Genomic DNA, 16,356 nt, shown 5'->3' on the forward strand with positions numbered 1-16,356 from the left:
CTGAGATAAGAAAATGGGTTAACAGGTCACAGATTTTGTCTCCCCATCCCTTCTGACAGATTATCTAACTTGTTTTTAAAAAGCTCCAATGACAGACATCCCATATACTCCCAATCCATTCCAGTATTCAAATTTCCATTTGCAAGTCATTTTTTATGTCTAAATTTACCTTGCTTTTTATTTATATCCATTGCTTTTTATCCTTTTTACAGCAGACATCTAAAACAGTTTATATCTTTCCACTCTGCACGATTTAAAAAAAAATATAGAAACCAACTCATGACTTTTAATTACCCAGACTGAGATTACAATACAGCATCATTTTCCATGTCTCAGAAGATACTAAAACCCACTGCCATGAGCAAAGATCTGGATTAACCTAGAAAACATTCAAGCCACTGGATAGAATTCCAGCTGATGGTCATCTCAGCAAAATCCAGAAAGATAATCAAGGGCAAAGGAACTCGTTTGCACATTTATCAGGACAGGAGAGAAGCCTCAGATGCTTTTCTGGAGTAGAGCTGTCAGGTAGCTCAGCCTCTGACTTGCCTGATTATTCTTTTAACCTTCAGACAAGGAGCTGTTGTGAATCAGGCTATTTTGTTAAGAAAAATGTTTCTTATAACCCTCCTCTCTCGATTAAATAGACAAAGTAATTCACTTTCTCACAGGTTATGCTTGTACAAGTCATGCAGCTGAAATAGAAAACCAGACTCATTCCTGCTGCTGTAATACTGACTTAGTAAAGACTTGCTAAATAATTGCATGGTCAATATAAAGTAGTGATAATTTTTTTAAGTCCCTGAGAAGGTTTGCAATGCTTACCTCGATGACTCTTGCTTCAAAATCTTCATAAGTTTCTGTTGGGAGAAGAACAGGATGTTACATTTCCTTGTGTTACTTCTTTACCAGCACATCCTCCTGTAGTGGGTGCCACTTAAGAAGGACACAACCTCTATGGAACTGTAATTTATAGAGCAGTCTCAGCAACACATAGAAAAGGTAAGACAAGAACAACTTGAATCAGCAATGTGAACTGTGTTTTTCCCTAAACACTGCTCTAAAATTGCAAATAAACCTCAAATTTCATACATACAAAGCAAAAGCTGTAAATCATTAAAATCACCAGATGGGTCAACTTCCATTATGACTAAAGTATTATCCAATATTCTTCAGAATATTGTACAACCAACAGGGATTCCAAGAAATTTGGGGTTTGGACTAGATGACCTGTAAAAAGTCCCTTCCGACTCAACCTGTTCTTTGATTCTATGATACTGCAAGTACTTCTTGATCCACACTTTTGTGAAATTCCAGAAAGGGGAGGGGGAGCATGAAACAAAACAATACACAGCCACTTCAAATAACCATGCATCATTTAGCCCTTACAAACTCTTGCTTTTCCAACGTATTCCATGAACACAAGCATTTCAGTGTAACACAGAAGACCATTATTTGGTGTAGTTACAGTGAGATTCTGGAGAAAAGCTTAAAACCATGGAATGGTGTAGAACTGGGGCCTCAGTCCTTCACCAAGCATTGCTTTATCATTTACACACAACCTCCAAGATGGTTATAAACACAATCATCTTGGCACAGTTTAGAGATCTGTCAGTCTACACAAAGCAGATTTCTAGCTCACAGTAAGGATACAAATCCCAACAGGCACCCTCTGCTCCCTCTGAAGCTCTTCAGTTGCTAAAGAAACACTGTAAACTCGGGAGAAAAGGAATTCTATAAGTGGAAAATACTGCTCTTTCTCTACTCCTAGCTAGCACAGTAAGTGACACCAGGGAATCCAGTCATGCCACAGTCTCAGGTCAAAAGGATTCATTGGGTTTGGCAGTTTCAGGTCTGTTCTTCCTATCACCTTGACTTTGCATACAGTGAATGTCCCCATTCCCCTGCAAAATCATTAATCCTCTGAATAAAAAGATGCTGGAAGAACTACGGGGGCCTGAAAATCCCCAACATTTTTAACAGATTAAAAGGAAATCAGTGCATGCTAATCAGAAGCTGCTTTTTCTCAAACACATTCATAATACAAGCTGACAGCTTCATTTTCCTATTTTGATTGCAGTGCCCTTTCCTCTTTTTGGCAGAACTTGACCTTACTAGAACAGCCTCCACACAGCCAACTTTAATGCCAGTAATCTACATCAACAGCACCAGCCAAAAGCATAATCAAGGAAAACACCAGAAGGTAAAGTTAACAAATGCATAAACATTGTTTACAACAGCTGTCACTTCTTTTAGTGGTATAAACTCAACACAGTCTTGTGTCCACAGCATGGAACTAGAACCATGGCATTTTCTTGACCTGCTCCACGTTCCACCACTGACTTATGGGGAATTTGGAACAATTAATCTCTCAAATCTCCTGGTTTTACCTTGACAGATTCAATGATAGCTGGCCAAGTCCACTGTCGCATCACTGCCTTCCATGGAATATTTGCTCTTAAGGTAATAAAATGAAATGCAAGCAGTGCTAGAAAATACCACCTGTCTTTCATAGCCCCTCTTACTACAGAAGTGTACTGAAAGATGCCAATAAGCAGAGTTTCACAATAAAAACTCAGCCCAACAGGAGTTGACATGTCTTTTTCATGTTTAACTAGTTGAAAAAGATTAGGCTTCTAAATATAAAAGCTACTATAGAATTTCTAGTGGTCTGAATAACAGCATTGTAAAAGAAGTCACCTCTCTGCTCTACATATAGGACCTCTGGTTTCACTATACTGAACTACTTAGGAAATAAATAAATAATTTTATAGTTATTATCATTACTATGGTATTTATTGCAGCTTCTAAAATCTACATTCAAACTACATAATCTTTAACCCTATTTCATTATTTGAACTAGAATTAAAAACAAGACTGATTTATCCCACAGAATCCTTTAAGAAACTATAAAAAAGCCATGACTATATTTCATACTCAAGACAATTGATGCTGGACACAGAAAAACATTTCCATCCTTCAAGACTCCTGGAACAGTCTGTGACATAACACAGTACTCTGTAATATCACATAAAATCATACAGTCTACAACAGAACAGTCTAACAGCTACAGGAAATTAAGCAATGTTTTAACAAATTTCACTGTTGTTAGCAGTACCTGCTCTTTGATTTAGCTGGCTTGTGTGTGGGCATGGAACAGAGAAGTATAAAACCAATTTTCAGTCACAGAAAAAGTCTGGATCTCGCTTTCTCCAAGCCCGCCCTCAGAAAAGCTAAGGGAGAGGAAGAAGATAACTGGTTTTCTTACCTCCATTAGGACCAGGGTCAGGAGGATCCAGAAGGATACCTCCCCAACACTTTCCACTCCATCCTCCCTCCCTCTTAATTTTTATTTTCCTTTTCTTCTCCCATGTATCTCTCTGATGAATAATTTCAGACTGAATTCTCTCTCGTTCTTCTTTTTTTCGCTGGGCAACTTCCTGGACTTTCCCAGTTTGCAACACAGGAGCATTAAGACCAGGCCAGAGGAAACCAGAAGGTCCTTAAAAATAACAGAGAAAAATTATGCTTTGTTCCAAATTAGGATGCAAAATGCAACAAAATGGAAAATTCTCTTATATTTCAAATGCACTGTATGATGCAGAATTTATATCTGAAAAAGCAAAACCAACATTAAATAATCATATTAAGATTTTTTGTTTGAAGACAAAAATATTTCAAATGCATTGTATGATGCAGAATTTATATCTAAAAATGCAAAGCCAACATTAAATAATCATGTCAAGATTTTTTTGTTTAAAGACAAAAATATCACAAGCAGTTCTGACATCACAGAAAGGAAAAAAAAATTGTCCACTTATGAAATCAAGAAACACTATACACAAAACCATCAGCTTTCTATATGTGAATCTACCTTCACCAATCTCCTGGCCTCTATTGAGATTCTTCCTTAGCTTTTTCTTCCTTTTCTTTCCTCTTCCTTTCTTTACTCCCACGCCAGTCTCTGCCAAAGCTCCTTTCCACAGCTGATCAGCTGTCACTGAAATAAAAAAAAACCCAACTCCCATAAGTAATGTTCAAGTACAGATTACACTGGAAACTGAAGCTGAACAAAAAATAACCCCAAACTTGAAACTTGCTTGATCTTTGCTTTGCTGGAATTTAAACTGTAGGATTACTGCCTTGCCAAGAAAGTAATTTCCTACTCTGTGCATATGTATTTGGTGCAAAGATGTGCCTCTACTCCTCATTACTGCACTGAGAGAGGCACACAGCCAAGTGCCTGTTTTTAACACGGTTTTTCAAAATCGATTTAAAGATAAATATTCCTAACAAGTAAGGCATTAATTTCGTAACTCAGAGCAGCAATACCTTGAAGCACTTATCCAAGGACACTGATCAGTGGCAGTCAACTTGAATCACCCCTAAAAAGGCCTGCTTTAAAAGGCCACAAAACACAAAATGTTAACCAAAACATAAACCTGATGCTGTTCACATGTTCTGAAAATACGTCCCCCTTACTGCTTGTGTAAGTGGGAAGGAATGTAAGGAGGAAGGAATGCAAAACACTTTTAACAGCATCATCAGAGCTCTGGCTCTGTCAGGCCTCCTCAGGCAGTGGCTGTGGTGCTTCAAGCATTGCCTTGGCGCTTCACCCAGCACAGGAGAGCAAGACATAGGAAACACCTATTCAATAGTTAACTGCAAACCACCATTCATTGCAAACCACTGATGGCAATAGAGGACACCACGGCAGCTTAGACAAAAAAAACCTACACCAAAAAGAAAGCGATTATGTGAAAAGACACCATAGACAGTATTTCCCAGAATCCCAGGGTGGGTCAGGTTGGAAGAGACCACCGTGGGTCACCTGGTCCAACCTCCCTGCTCAAGCAGAGTCATCGCAGAGCACATGGCACAGGATGGTGTCCAAATGGCTCTTGAATACCCCCAGTGAGGGAGGCTCCACAGCCTCTCTGGGCAATCTGTCCCAGTGCTCGGGCACTGCTCAGTGAGGAACCTCTTCCTCATGGTCAGGTGGAACTTCCCATGCCTCAGTTCCTGCCCGCTGCCTCTTGTCCCATTGCCCGGCACCGCCGAGCAGAGCCTGGTCCATCCTCTGAGCCCTCCCTGCAGACACTGACACACACGGATGAGGTTCCCTCTCAGTGTCTCTTCTCCAGCCTGAACAGGCCCAGCTCCCTCAGCCTTTCCTCAGAAGGGAGGGGCTCCAGTCCCTTCATCATTTGCCACCCTCTGCTGGACCCTCTCCAGGAGCTCCTTGTCTCTCTTGTCCTGAGGAGCCCAGAACTGGACACAGCACTCCAGATGTGCCTCACCAGGGCTGGGTAGAGGGGCAGGATCACCTCCCTGACCAGCTGGCAATGCTCTTCCTAATGCAGCCCAGGATGCCATTGGGACTGGGCCACAAGGGCACTGCTGGCCCATGGACAGCTTGTTGTGCACCAGCACCCCCAGGTCCTCCTTCCCAGAGCTGCTTCCCAGCAGGTCACCCCCAGCCTGTGCTGGTGCCTGGGGCTGTTCCTCCCCACGTGCAGGACCCTGCACTTGCCCTTGCTGAACTTCAGGAGGTTCTTCCCTGCCCATCTCTCTGGCCAGAATACAGAAGCATCACCATTGTTCTGCTTGCAGATTAATGTTATTATGTGCTTGACCCAGGGGCAATGTTACTATGGCAGTGTAAATCTTGTGTTCTCTGACTAGAAACTGAAAATTTTGTTTATTTAAAATAGACAAAAAAAGTCAGTAAACACTTTTAACCAAGGGAATTAAAATAACCATAGAATCACTACCACTTCCCATCAGCAATCCATTCTTTTCAGATTAATGCACGTGAGAGATCCTGCCCCACAGACTGGCAAATGCTTTGGAACTGGGGCAGCTCTGCCATGCTGACAACACAGCGAGGGACAGAAACTATCCAGGATGCCCAGCGGTACCACTTAGTGCCCAGGTTTATTTTTGTATTCTTTGTTTAAGGCGCCAAGGTGGTTCTTCCAAGAGTTTGACACATACACCTATTCACACAAATATCTTTCCCAAAGCGGGAAGCTTAACTGATTCCTTTTTGAGAATCCTGAATCCAGCAATCAAAGCTCAGCACACTGGAAAGCAAGGACACACAACTCTGCAAGTCCAGGGAGTACAAAATAGTATTACCTTAAGACAGCCAAGAGCAGAGTGGCCTCCAAAGTCACTACATACCCAAAAAACAAGGTGTATGAACACTACAACAAAGCAAAACATGTAACAGGAATTTTGGCTCTTTTGCAGACAAGTGGAAATCTGTGTACTATAGACAAGTAGAAATCCCCATGGATAACAGCAAAGTTTATCACACTTCTTATATGCTGTGAGGCAAGAACTGAAGTTGCTCCTGGGTAGGCTTTAGTCCCTGTAAAAAGAAATTTTTGTCTGAAATTACATGCTCTTTTCTAGACATTAAAGTGAACCCCAATGTCCAGAGATTTAGGAGTTTAAAAAAAAAAAATCCCACAAACAGCAGCTGTATCAAATGGCTTGAAACCAGTGTCTGAACTGTCAGCCACTAAAATACCTTCCAGCTGATTACAACACACTGATGCATGTAGCTGTGAGCTAAATGTGGGGGTGGGGAAAAAACCAACAAAAAACCCCACCAAAACCAATAAAAACTTACATAAAAATGCATTACCTCCTTACCAAATTTTTTTTCAGGGGAAAAAAAAAATTAAAGTAAGTAGGTAATGCATGATTCAGTAAATTCATGCTCTTAAGTGAACTATGTGGCTGCTCCATTAGGTGCAAGGCTGATCATCAATCCTGTTAAGCTTCTTAGCTTATTCAGAAAACACTGTGTAACTAGCAATTCCTTTTTACAGATTATAATCCTGCTAGCCTGGAAACATGGAATTACAATAAAGGTACTTACATTTTTTTCTGCAAGGCTATTTTTTAGCTGGAACAGTCCCTGAATCTGCAGTTTGGGTGACCTCACAAAGGGTCCTAACAGCTACAAAGGAGGCTGTAGAGGGGCAGCAACAAGCAGTTAAGAGCAGATCTGGAGCTTGTAATACACTCCAAAAAAATCCTGCACTTTGAGCTGCACTCCAAATATATCTACAATCAGATCACTTTAATTCCAATAGAGGAAAGTAGCAAAGGTCACAGAGTAAGGACATTGTCTTGCACCAAAGGAGACCATTCAATGCCAACAGATCCATGAAGAAGAGGTCAGGCAGATGTCAAGCTTTGGCCTCAAGCACTACACAAATTCTGACAAAATTAGAACCAGATGAAAACATCACATATGGTCCCAAAGTGCAGTTCATCTAATCAGCCTATAATAATAGCATCATGTGTTTGGAAAGCAGCTGCATTTAATGAAACACATCAGAAGCCTGCAAGCTGCAGAGCTGAGTTCTTTATAAGATGGAGGTATCACGCTGATTTTAAGATGAAGTGACAAGAATGGAATATGAAAGGGATAGGCTGTCATCGGGAAGATTACAGTGGTGGGGACATTGCTTATGACAGACAGACAACACACCACTGGAGAAAATAAAAATCTGCATGTAAGAAAGGTCAATCTGACTTGGCAGCAAAGCACCAAAGTGATTAATGAGCACATACACAGGCAGGAGAAACATCTTGAATTGGAGGAAGTAACTCCAAACAGAAAGGAGGATCACTGTACTGCTTTTCACACTTGTAGAGATATTATGGAATGAAGGCACTACAGCAGATATGTAGTCTCTTCGTGATTTATGGGCTTATTTTACTTTGCCTTTGTAAAATGGGGTGTTGCATGCATTCCTCAAGAGCTAAAATAGAACCACTTAAAATAAAGCCACTACACATTTTTAGTAAGTTACCAAAAAGCACATAGCTACTGAGTGGGGGGGAAAGTGTCATCTATAAGATTTTATTTTATAGACTAGGAAAAGATCCACTACTGAATTGAGCTGAAAACATGCTTTATGCAAGCTGATCACTAACAACCACCAGAGGTACATCTGTGTGACATCACTCCATTTTGCTGAATCTACACAAAAGATATTTTTTAATATTCTGGAAAGGATTTGGGATTGTGTCTTTTTATATTATCCCTGAGTATCAGAAATGAGACAGGTATTTATAAGACGAATATTAGGCCACACCTCAGTAAACCACAAGTATTAAAAGACTTCCTGTAACCCCCATCAGAAAACAGTACCCTAGATACTCATTAACTGAGATTAAAATCAGATTTCTCTGTCTCCTGCAAGATGAGTTCACAGCTTGCTGAGCACACAAAGAAAGACAAAGAGCAGTAAGTTGGAAAACTGAAGGGAGTAAAAGGAGAAGAAAGAATCAATTTTGTAAAACAGCTTAAGCAGGCTCACTTCTTTCAAATACAAGGAATCTTTTCCTAAGGTTTTTGGTGACAAACAGCCTGTGGCAGCACAGCAGCAGAGATACAAAGACATTACTATTGACACAATAAAAACACTAAAGAACTTGTTATAATAAACATGCTTCTTTCAGTGCTCTGTCGTCCACTAATACCATCACATTTGTGCAGCTGTATTACCTTAAGGTAAGGTCTTTTCAATCACTAACATTCTCTTCCAGGTTTCAGCTTGGAATACACACTTTTATTAAGAGATGAAATCTTACAAGGTATATTTCAACCCCATTCCTTCTCCCGACACCAATGGACTCACCACCATCTCCAAACAAAAACAGCATTTAGAAAAAAATGCTTCATGCATATGAAATATGAAAGAGCAGAGAATGTGCTGCTTACATATTCTATTACAAATTTAATGATAAATTACACAGACCCTACACAGCTGCTTAATGACCACAATGAGACATTTCTTCTTGGATGCAGGTCTTTAACTTAAATAACTTAATCCAGAAGTTTAACACACTCATCTGGAAACTGGAGACCCATACACTTCCTGATTTGAAGGATTTCAACCTTGGTCTCCCATTTTCTGCATGAATATACATCTCTCTGTTTTTTCACAAAAACCATTCCAAAAAAACAACATTCTGCTTCTAGCTCCTTTTGCATCCATACTTAAAAGATTCCTAGGACAGAGGCTGGCACAGAACAGGCTACATGAACCACTCCAACCAGGATTTGGCAAAGAACTGCTATTTAAGTAGCTTAGGTCAGGAAAAGGAGTGCTCAGCTGTATTTTTAAATCTAGGCCTTATGACGTCTTATATTCTCTCTCCACCATGTTACAAAATGTGCCTAATAACCGTATCCTTAACTACAAGGCATTTAGGGTAAAGGTCCTAGGAAAAACCACACACAGAGCAGCTGCCTTAAGAGCAAAACCCACAACCCATTGCAGTGGCTGAACATGACTCAAATCATTTAGATGTCACTTCCAATTGCATGCATTAACATTCAACTTCAAGCTCAGTTCTTTTGAGTGGCTGGAGTAATTCTCACAATTATATTAAAAACCTACTTCCAAAACAACAGCAGTGAACCATCCAAAACAAAGATGGAGTTTGACTTTATACACCTTCGTCATCTTCAGCTGAACTCATATAATGTTCAAAAACTGTCAACTCAGTTCATACCATCTGTTATCCTTGACAAGTTATGTTTCTAATATATTTTCCCCTTAGTTTTAAAAGCGGAAGTCTTTAATTCCAAGACCTACTCAGGCTTTTTAAAGTTACTTATGGAAAATGTTTAACTCCTCTAGGTTGAATCCTCTCCTCCACGATTCAAAAGGGAATATTCTGCAGATGATAATACAAAGAGATTTATTACTGAGAGAAAAATGGAATAATGGCATGCTAATACCAGAGGGATTACTTATAACACGTGAGATTCTACAGCAGCCTCATCAAAATCAGTGTGTTCATCCCAAATGAGAACTGCTCTTGCCACTTCACCTCTGAAATTCAACTGTCTGCCACCATGTGACATCAGTGTCTTGACTCCCCATCTAACCCTGGTCCACAAGCAGAAAAGCATGGATCTATAGGATCCATAAGAAATGACATATAGTGCCAGATTATTCTCAAGTGTCTTAAGTCACCACACTGAAAACATTGTTTTCTTCGAAGAAAGAGACCCTTTCTCAAAAGAGCCCTCTCAGCCTTTTTAAATAGACGTGTATGATGCATATCTGATACTGAGCTCTGCTGAAAGATAACAAGAAGACAAAAACCTCCACCTCCCCAGTGAGGCCTTAAAAAAAAGGGGCTGCTTAAGCAAAATGCATGCTCCTGTTTGCAATTCTGCCTTCACCCTCTTCAGATGCCATCTTCCAAGGGTATTTATTATCTGTGAGCTCTGCAGGGCCTTTATAGAAACCTGGGAAGTACTGAAGACTGTGAAGCATTCAGTCTAGACAGCCACTACTGAGTCACACAGCATTAACTGGGGTATCCAGCAGCAGAACTGCAAGAATCTGGACACTAAAAATGTCTCACTAAGACAAGGACTACTGCAACACCATAAAAATGAACATGAGGCCATTTAAGAGATTAGTACCTCAGGACAGATATAAAACAGTTTTAGGTAAAAGTTCACAGACTGAAAGTTAAAACTGCACATATCTGAAATGTTTCCACTGAAAATTTAAGCTCAGTTCTACTTCTCACTGCTAGATGGGTTTCCACAGGAGTGAAACAGGAGAAAACCCTCATCAACTGCCAAATTTTCTGCCCTCCGGTTATGTTAATACAAGTCTGAAGCTCTTGGAGCTACTACCTATTCATAGCAATTTAATAACATTGTTAAAAAATGCAAAAGCTCCCATTATGTGGATAGCATAAAAATTTTGTTTAGGTGTGTCTGCAAATTTGTTGGCAGAAAAAGACATCTATAGTCTAATTATTTTTTCCCACAAGATAGCAGCATGGGGAAGTTTTGGGTATTTTCCTCAAAATCCAGAAACAAATCTGTTGCATCTTGATAGTACAACAAAACCTCAGACCTGGAAAATATTCCAAAAGATGCATTCATACTGCTATACACACACAGGGAATAACTCTACTTAACTGCAAACCCTGAGCACACTTTCACAGTGCACTTAGATTAGAATTTCACATTTTCTAAAACTGGCAATTTGTCACAGTGTCAGCAGAAGCTGAGGACGTGGGATTGTCAGGTTGATTGTCAGTCCCAATTTAAACCCTGAATAAATCCAGCTACAAGCCCAGCATCTGAGAAACTGTATTTTGTTTTCTTTATAATGTTTTATTAAAAACCAAGGACCTTAAATGTAGCTAATATATGTTGTTGTAAATGCTACTATCTTTTGAAGGTTGCTTTGATTATTAAAGCTTTAATTTTTAATAACTATCATGCCTCAGTGTCACCAGATGGATATGGAGAAGGGAGATTCCAGTGAGGTCTGCAAACTAAACACCTTTGGCTCGGTTCAGTTCCTCAAAACAAAATGAAAATCAGGGGCTGAATGCCTTTGAAAAGTAATACTGCATCATAACAAATCAAAACCCAACAGAATGCCCCTCTAAGTACAATTAACTATATGACATTTTATATTCACTCCCCTTTTTCCTGACTAAACACAATTAACCAACTATTCTTCAATACACAGACAACTCTCTTGGAAAAGGAAAAAAAATTTAAAACAGCAGTTGAACAGTTTTGACTCTTTACATCCTTAATGCTGAAACATCAAAACTCTTCTTGTGATACCACTGGTAATGACAAGAGACAACTCTGTGATTATTTATCTGGAGCGTTCATACTTCAAGAAAAATTCTTTGTAAATTGAAACAAGTGTTTTTTAATTCTGATCATCGAGTTAGACATGGCTGTCAAAATGAACAGTTTAACCCAAAGAAAACACACATAATTCTACAAAACCATGATATAAAATGTAATTAAAGAGCAGCCTCAAGGAGCAGTGGAAGGTGTCCCTGGCCACAGAAGTGGCTTTGGAACGAGATGCTCTTTAAGGTCCCTTCCTAGCCAAGCCATTCCATGATTCCATGACTGGCTCCTAAGGGTAGCTAATGGAATTCACAGTGTGAGTAGGACAGTGTAATTTTTATATAGTCCCAGTATCAAATAAAAACTCTTCATTCTCACGTGCACTTGGATACATAACAGATGTTGAGAAAACCATGCTGATTTGGACGCCTTTGGGGTCAAAGACAACTCCTAAGGCTGGGAGACAGCCAAACCAGTAAATGAAACCTGAACTGCTTCCCATGGTCAGGAGGGTGGAAAGGGGAAAGAATTAGCCTGGAATGAGAAGATAATTTTACATTACTTCATTAAAAACTCACTGAAATATGTCATAGGACAAGAATAAATCCCTGTGTATGCTTTTGTGTCAGAGTTGCAGGAGACAACTATCTGGGTAAGGATCAGAGACTGCCTAGGATAATTGCAATTCCTCTGATTTAAATTAATTCCTTCTATTTAAACCAGTTAAACGATTAAAAATATGTTGAAGGTATAGATGACCCTACTAACAAGGGCATAGTAATATTATCCAAGGTATGATGGAAGATAATTAAGCATTCACAAACGAGCTAGAAAAATCCAGTCACCTTTCTCAGTCACAAACCCCGTCACTTGGCTGACATCTCACTTGACAACTATTTCACATTAAATGGTCATATCTGCATTTTAAATGTTACCACTTCTCAAGCAACTGTCCTGCTAAGGATTTGAGTGATTTATACTGTTTGTATCCACTTCATCTGAATTCTGAAGATTTTACTTTTTATTTCTGTAAGAGAAACTGTTCTTAGAATAATTGTACTTTGATACACAAAACCCTGAGTCTTCTGAATCTCATGGCTACTGTCTCTGCTGAAGACATAAAGGAGGTACACTTTATTTTTTCCAGGTTGTTACATCTTATTAAATAAGCCCATAGTTTTAGGTAGTTTGCCTAAATATATAAAATTTTACTAAACAACACAGATGCCATCCCAGCAAATATTTTTAATTCAGTCATTTAATCAGACATCTGGGAAAGTTCCTGGTAAAACAGAGCTCATCTAGAGCTTGAGAATATGAATACAAACCTAATTAATGAAACAATCTAACCTACAAATTGCAATCACATTGCAATCACTTGTGGTGCTACACGTTAAATTTAAGATAAACAAAATAACAACAGTGCGTGGCTTCTTACATATTCTGATCCTGTTGCTGCTTCCCTAAATGAGTTTTTCCTGCAGGTGGCGTCCTTAGAAAGCCTTTTCCATGCAGAGCCTGCAGTTCACACTGCAGCCTTTGCCAAGTCTTTGGAGACCGCTCTACCCTCAATTACTTGGAATCAGTCAATGGTCAAAATTTACTGGATAAGATGAGCAGCAAGCGCAGCCTGACTGTTTAACCCCGTCTTTAGCAGATGTAGAGAAAACAAACACATTCTGTCACCCAGATGTTGAGAATAGGAACAGACCACCAGTTCTGAAAACCTGATTTTGCAGAGCTCTTAAATTCTATGGATTATAAACAATCAAACTTTGACTCTCCCATTGCTGCAGTTATCCCTGCCAGAGATTATGTCCTTACCATGTCTTCTCTTCCCCTGTGGGATAGGATAAGGAACCACAAAGCAGGTGAAAAAGCCCCTCAGTTACCTCAGCTCACAGTCCTGAGTGTGCATTTAAGCAGCCATCATTCCTCAGTTATGTTAAGCACGGGTATAATTCCTTTGAGGACTGGAGGAAAACACTGCACCCGACCAGACAATCTGCAGGATGCCACCAGCAGCTTCTGTGTAACACGTTCTTGCATTTCAGTAATTTCATTTCTGAGGCAGCACAGCTTGAACAGCACGCCTTGCCTGTGGCTCAGAAATAATTCAGATGATAAACACACAATTTATACTCTCAATAAAGGAGAAAGGAAACAGAGGGGGAAGATGCTTCCCCCTCCCATCCAGTGACATATATTAGATGGATTCACTGTGACAAAAAGCAAACCCTTGTTTGCTATTACAAGATAATAAACTGGTTTTGTGCATGCACTTCTGTCAACACCTATAGCTGCAACTGAAATCTCAGGAGATACAAAAAAGTCAGGATACACTGATTTTCAAGACTGTATCTCTCCAAAGCAGTATTTTCCTTTCCTCTTCTGTTTACTACAGTTAATAATTTTTATCCAACTCAAGACTTACATGTATTGAAGAAACTGCTTTTCCTGCACTGCTCGACTGTCCCAGTCCAGGGGGCAGAGAGGGAACACCGTGTCTGGAAAGCCCATGCCAGGCTAGAGTAGGAACTGCAACCCCCTTTCACTGGCACAGAAGCAAACCCTGGGAACAAAGACAGACAGGTGTTTATATACTGCACAAATCCTTCTTAACACGGTATTCCCTGCAAATATACACACCAGGAGAAAAACCAGTGATTTTCAAAGGGAATCAGAACCTTTTGTCTTGAAGTGCAAAGCAGAACGTGGGAGGGAAAACACTGCAACAGAAAATGCCACAAAGAGAAGAAGGCTAGAAGGCTTCGAGCATATTGCTGATAGAGTGATTTTAATTATGAATTATTAAGAAGCTGTTGCAGCCTTTGATTTTTCCTGGTTTACCTGCAAGAAATGGTTGGGGTTTTTTAGGGATATATTTGTGACTAGAGTGTGAAAATGCTTCCCTCCACTAAGGAAACTCCACTGGCCTGTTTTCAAGCCCCTCTTAATGTTCAGGCTTTAATCACAGTTTGGCATCACTTCATTATAGATTGCCCTGAGGATGAGAAGAGACCCAAAATTCATTAACTACTTAGATTTTGTTTAAGAAAGAAAGGCAAGAAAGCTTTTAGAGGACTGTAGAAGACAAAAATGTTTTCCCTTCCTTATAAGTATACTTTGACCTCTGCTGGGAAAAAAATAATACAGCTGAGTTTTGAAAAGTGACTGAAGAGGATTAATAACCAGAAAATTTTAATTTAAGAAAAATTACAGAAAAATTAGAGAAAACAAACTTGGATTCCTATTGACTAAAAAATGTCCACAACGAGGAGAAAGAATGGGAAGAAAACTATAATTTGAGTAACGATGTCACTTCATCATCTCAAGGCAGATGTTACTTAAGTTACTCTGATGGGATAAGGGCGACTGATCCAAAGGCACAGCTGCCTTGCCCACCACCCTGTAAGAATGAGTAAGATCTGCACACCTAAACTCCACTTATGATCTGAAGCACATGTTTATTTTATCCAGTATTTATCACATTTCCTGTCCTGGAGAAGAATAACACATGCAAGAGCAACTAGGGTGACACTACTTGGCAAAATGCAAGCTTTCAAAAAACCTGACACTTGTTTAGAAAGTCCCGTTGGCATTGCTGAGATACAACACTGAATTGTTATGCAGCTCTTGTAGGAGCCAGAGTGATAGAACTGCTACGGGAATGTGTGCAGCTGTGGAATGTTCTGATCCACGCACAAGCAGCCCCCACCTGGCTGTGTGCTGGTCTGGAGTTCACCACTGGCCATTTAATGCTGTGCCACAGCAGCCACTGCAAAGTGTCACAGGTGCAGCTGAGTTCAACACACCCCAAAGCACTTTTCCTACGCTGGAATTAACAAAATGGAGGGAAAATCACTGCAAGGGCTCATAAAACTCAAATTCACGGATGTACAGACCCCCACTCTGCCAAGGACCAGCCGCCTGGGGATCACGGCAATGCTCCTCATTTCCCTGATCCCGCAGCAACCCTACGGTGAAACCCCGGAGCAAGGGAGCACCAGGGGCTGCTCTCACCAGGCCACACCTCAGATCCATAGGAAGGCAGCAGAGACACTGCAAACCCCTCGCCCGTGCTGCCGTGCACGCACACGCGGACGTATGGATGCGCACATGGATGTATGGATGCGCACATGGATGTATGGATGCGCACATGGATGGATGTCCGGGTGTGCACACTCAGCGCGCTCCCCTCGCCCTGCGGGGAAACCCCCCACCTCCCGCGGCTCCTGCCCGGGCCGGTGACCGCCGCCCTCCCCGCGGAGGCTCCCCCGGCCCCCCGCGCTGCCCCATCACCTCGCCAGGCCGCTCGGAGCGCACCGCGGGCACACGCCCGGCCGGCCGCCACCACCGCCGCCGCCATGACGGGCCCGCGCCCCCTCCCGGCCACCGTACTGAGGCGCCCCGCGCGCTGCCTGATGCCAAAGCGCACTTAGCGAGGGAATGGCTCGGGATAAACTAAGGCCGAGAGGCAAAAGCTGCGGCTGGCACGCAGCTGAAGCCTTTGCTGACACTCCCTGCCCCGGCTGCTTCCTGCACCATTAACAATCCCACAGGCAGGCAGGAGGCGAACAGCCGCAAGGGGAAAGCCCTTGGCAGGTCCCCAGCGCCCTGCAGGGCCGGGCTCGGTCCGGGGCTGTGTTCTGGGGACGCTGAAGTCTCTCTTCTAGGAGAGACTCTTTTTAGGT

At 41.2% G+C, this 16,356-nt stretch overlaps 1 protein-coding gene across 3 annotated transcripts in view; it reads right to left on the reverse strand.

The window, feature by feature from the left end:
• MRPS5 (mitochondrial ribosomal protein S5) overlaps positions 1-16,039 on the reverse strand; it is a 28,405-nt gene extending 12,366 nt beyond the window's left edge. For 2 of the 3 annotated variants that reach the window (XM_039569552.1, XM_039569551.1), the window contains exons 1-5: positions 15,965-16,039; positions 14,097-14,234; positions 3,875-4,000; positions 3,269-3,502; positions 826-860 (exon numbers count right to left, since the gene is read on the reverse strand). In XM_039569552.1, the coding sequence (XP_039425486.1) occupies positions 826-860; positions 3,269-3,502; positions 3,875-4,000; positions 14,097-14,234; positions 15,965-16,031 (600 nt within the window). In that variant the 5' untranslated portion in view covers positions 16,032-16,039. Of the gene's footprint in view, positions 1-825; positions 861-3,268; positions 3,503-3,874; positions 4,001-14,096; positions 14,235-15,380; positions 15,536-15,964 lie in introns of those variants that run through there. The other variant, XM_010411031.4, reaches the window with a different exon arrangement.
• Between the last annotated feature and the right edge of the window lie 317 nt (positions 16,040-16,356).

Source organism: Corvus cornix, chromosome 3 (genome assembly GCF_000738735.6).
Source record: "Corvus cornix cornix isolate S_Up_H32 chromosome 3, ASM73873v5, whole genome shotgun sequence".
Taxonomy (NCBI): domain Eukaryota; kingdom Metazoa; phylum Chordata; class Aves; order Passeriformes; family Corvidae; genus Corvus; species Corvus cornix.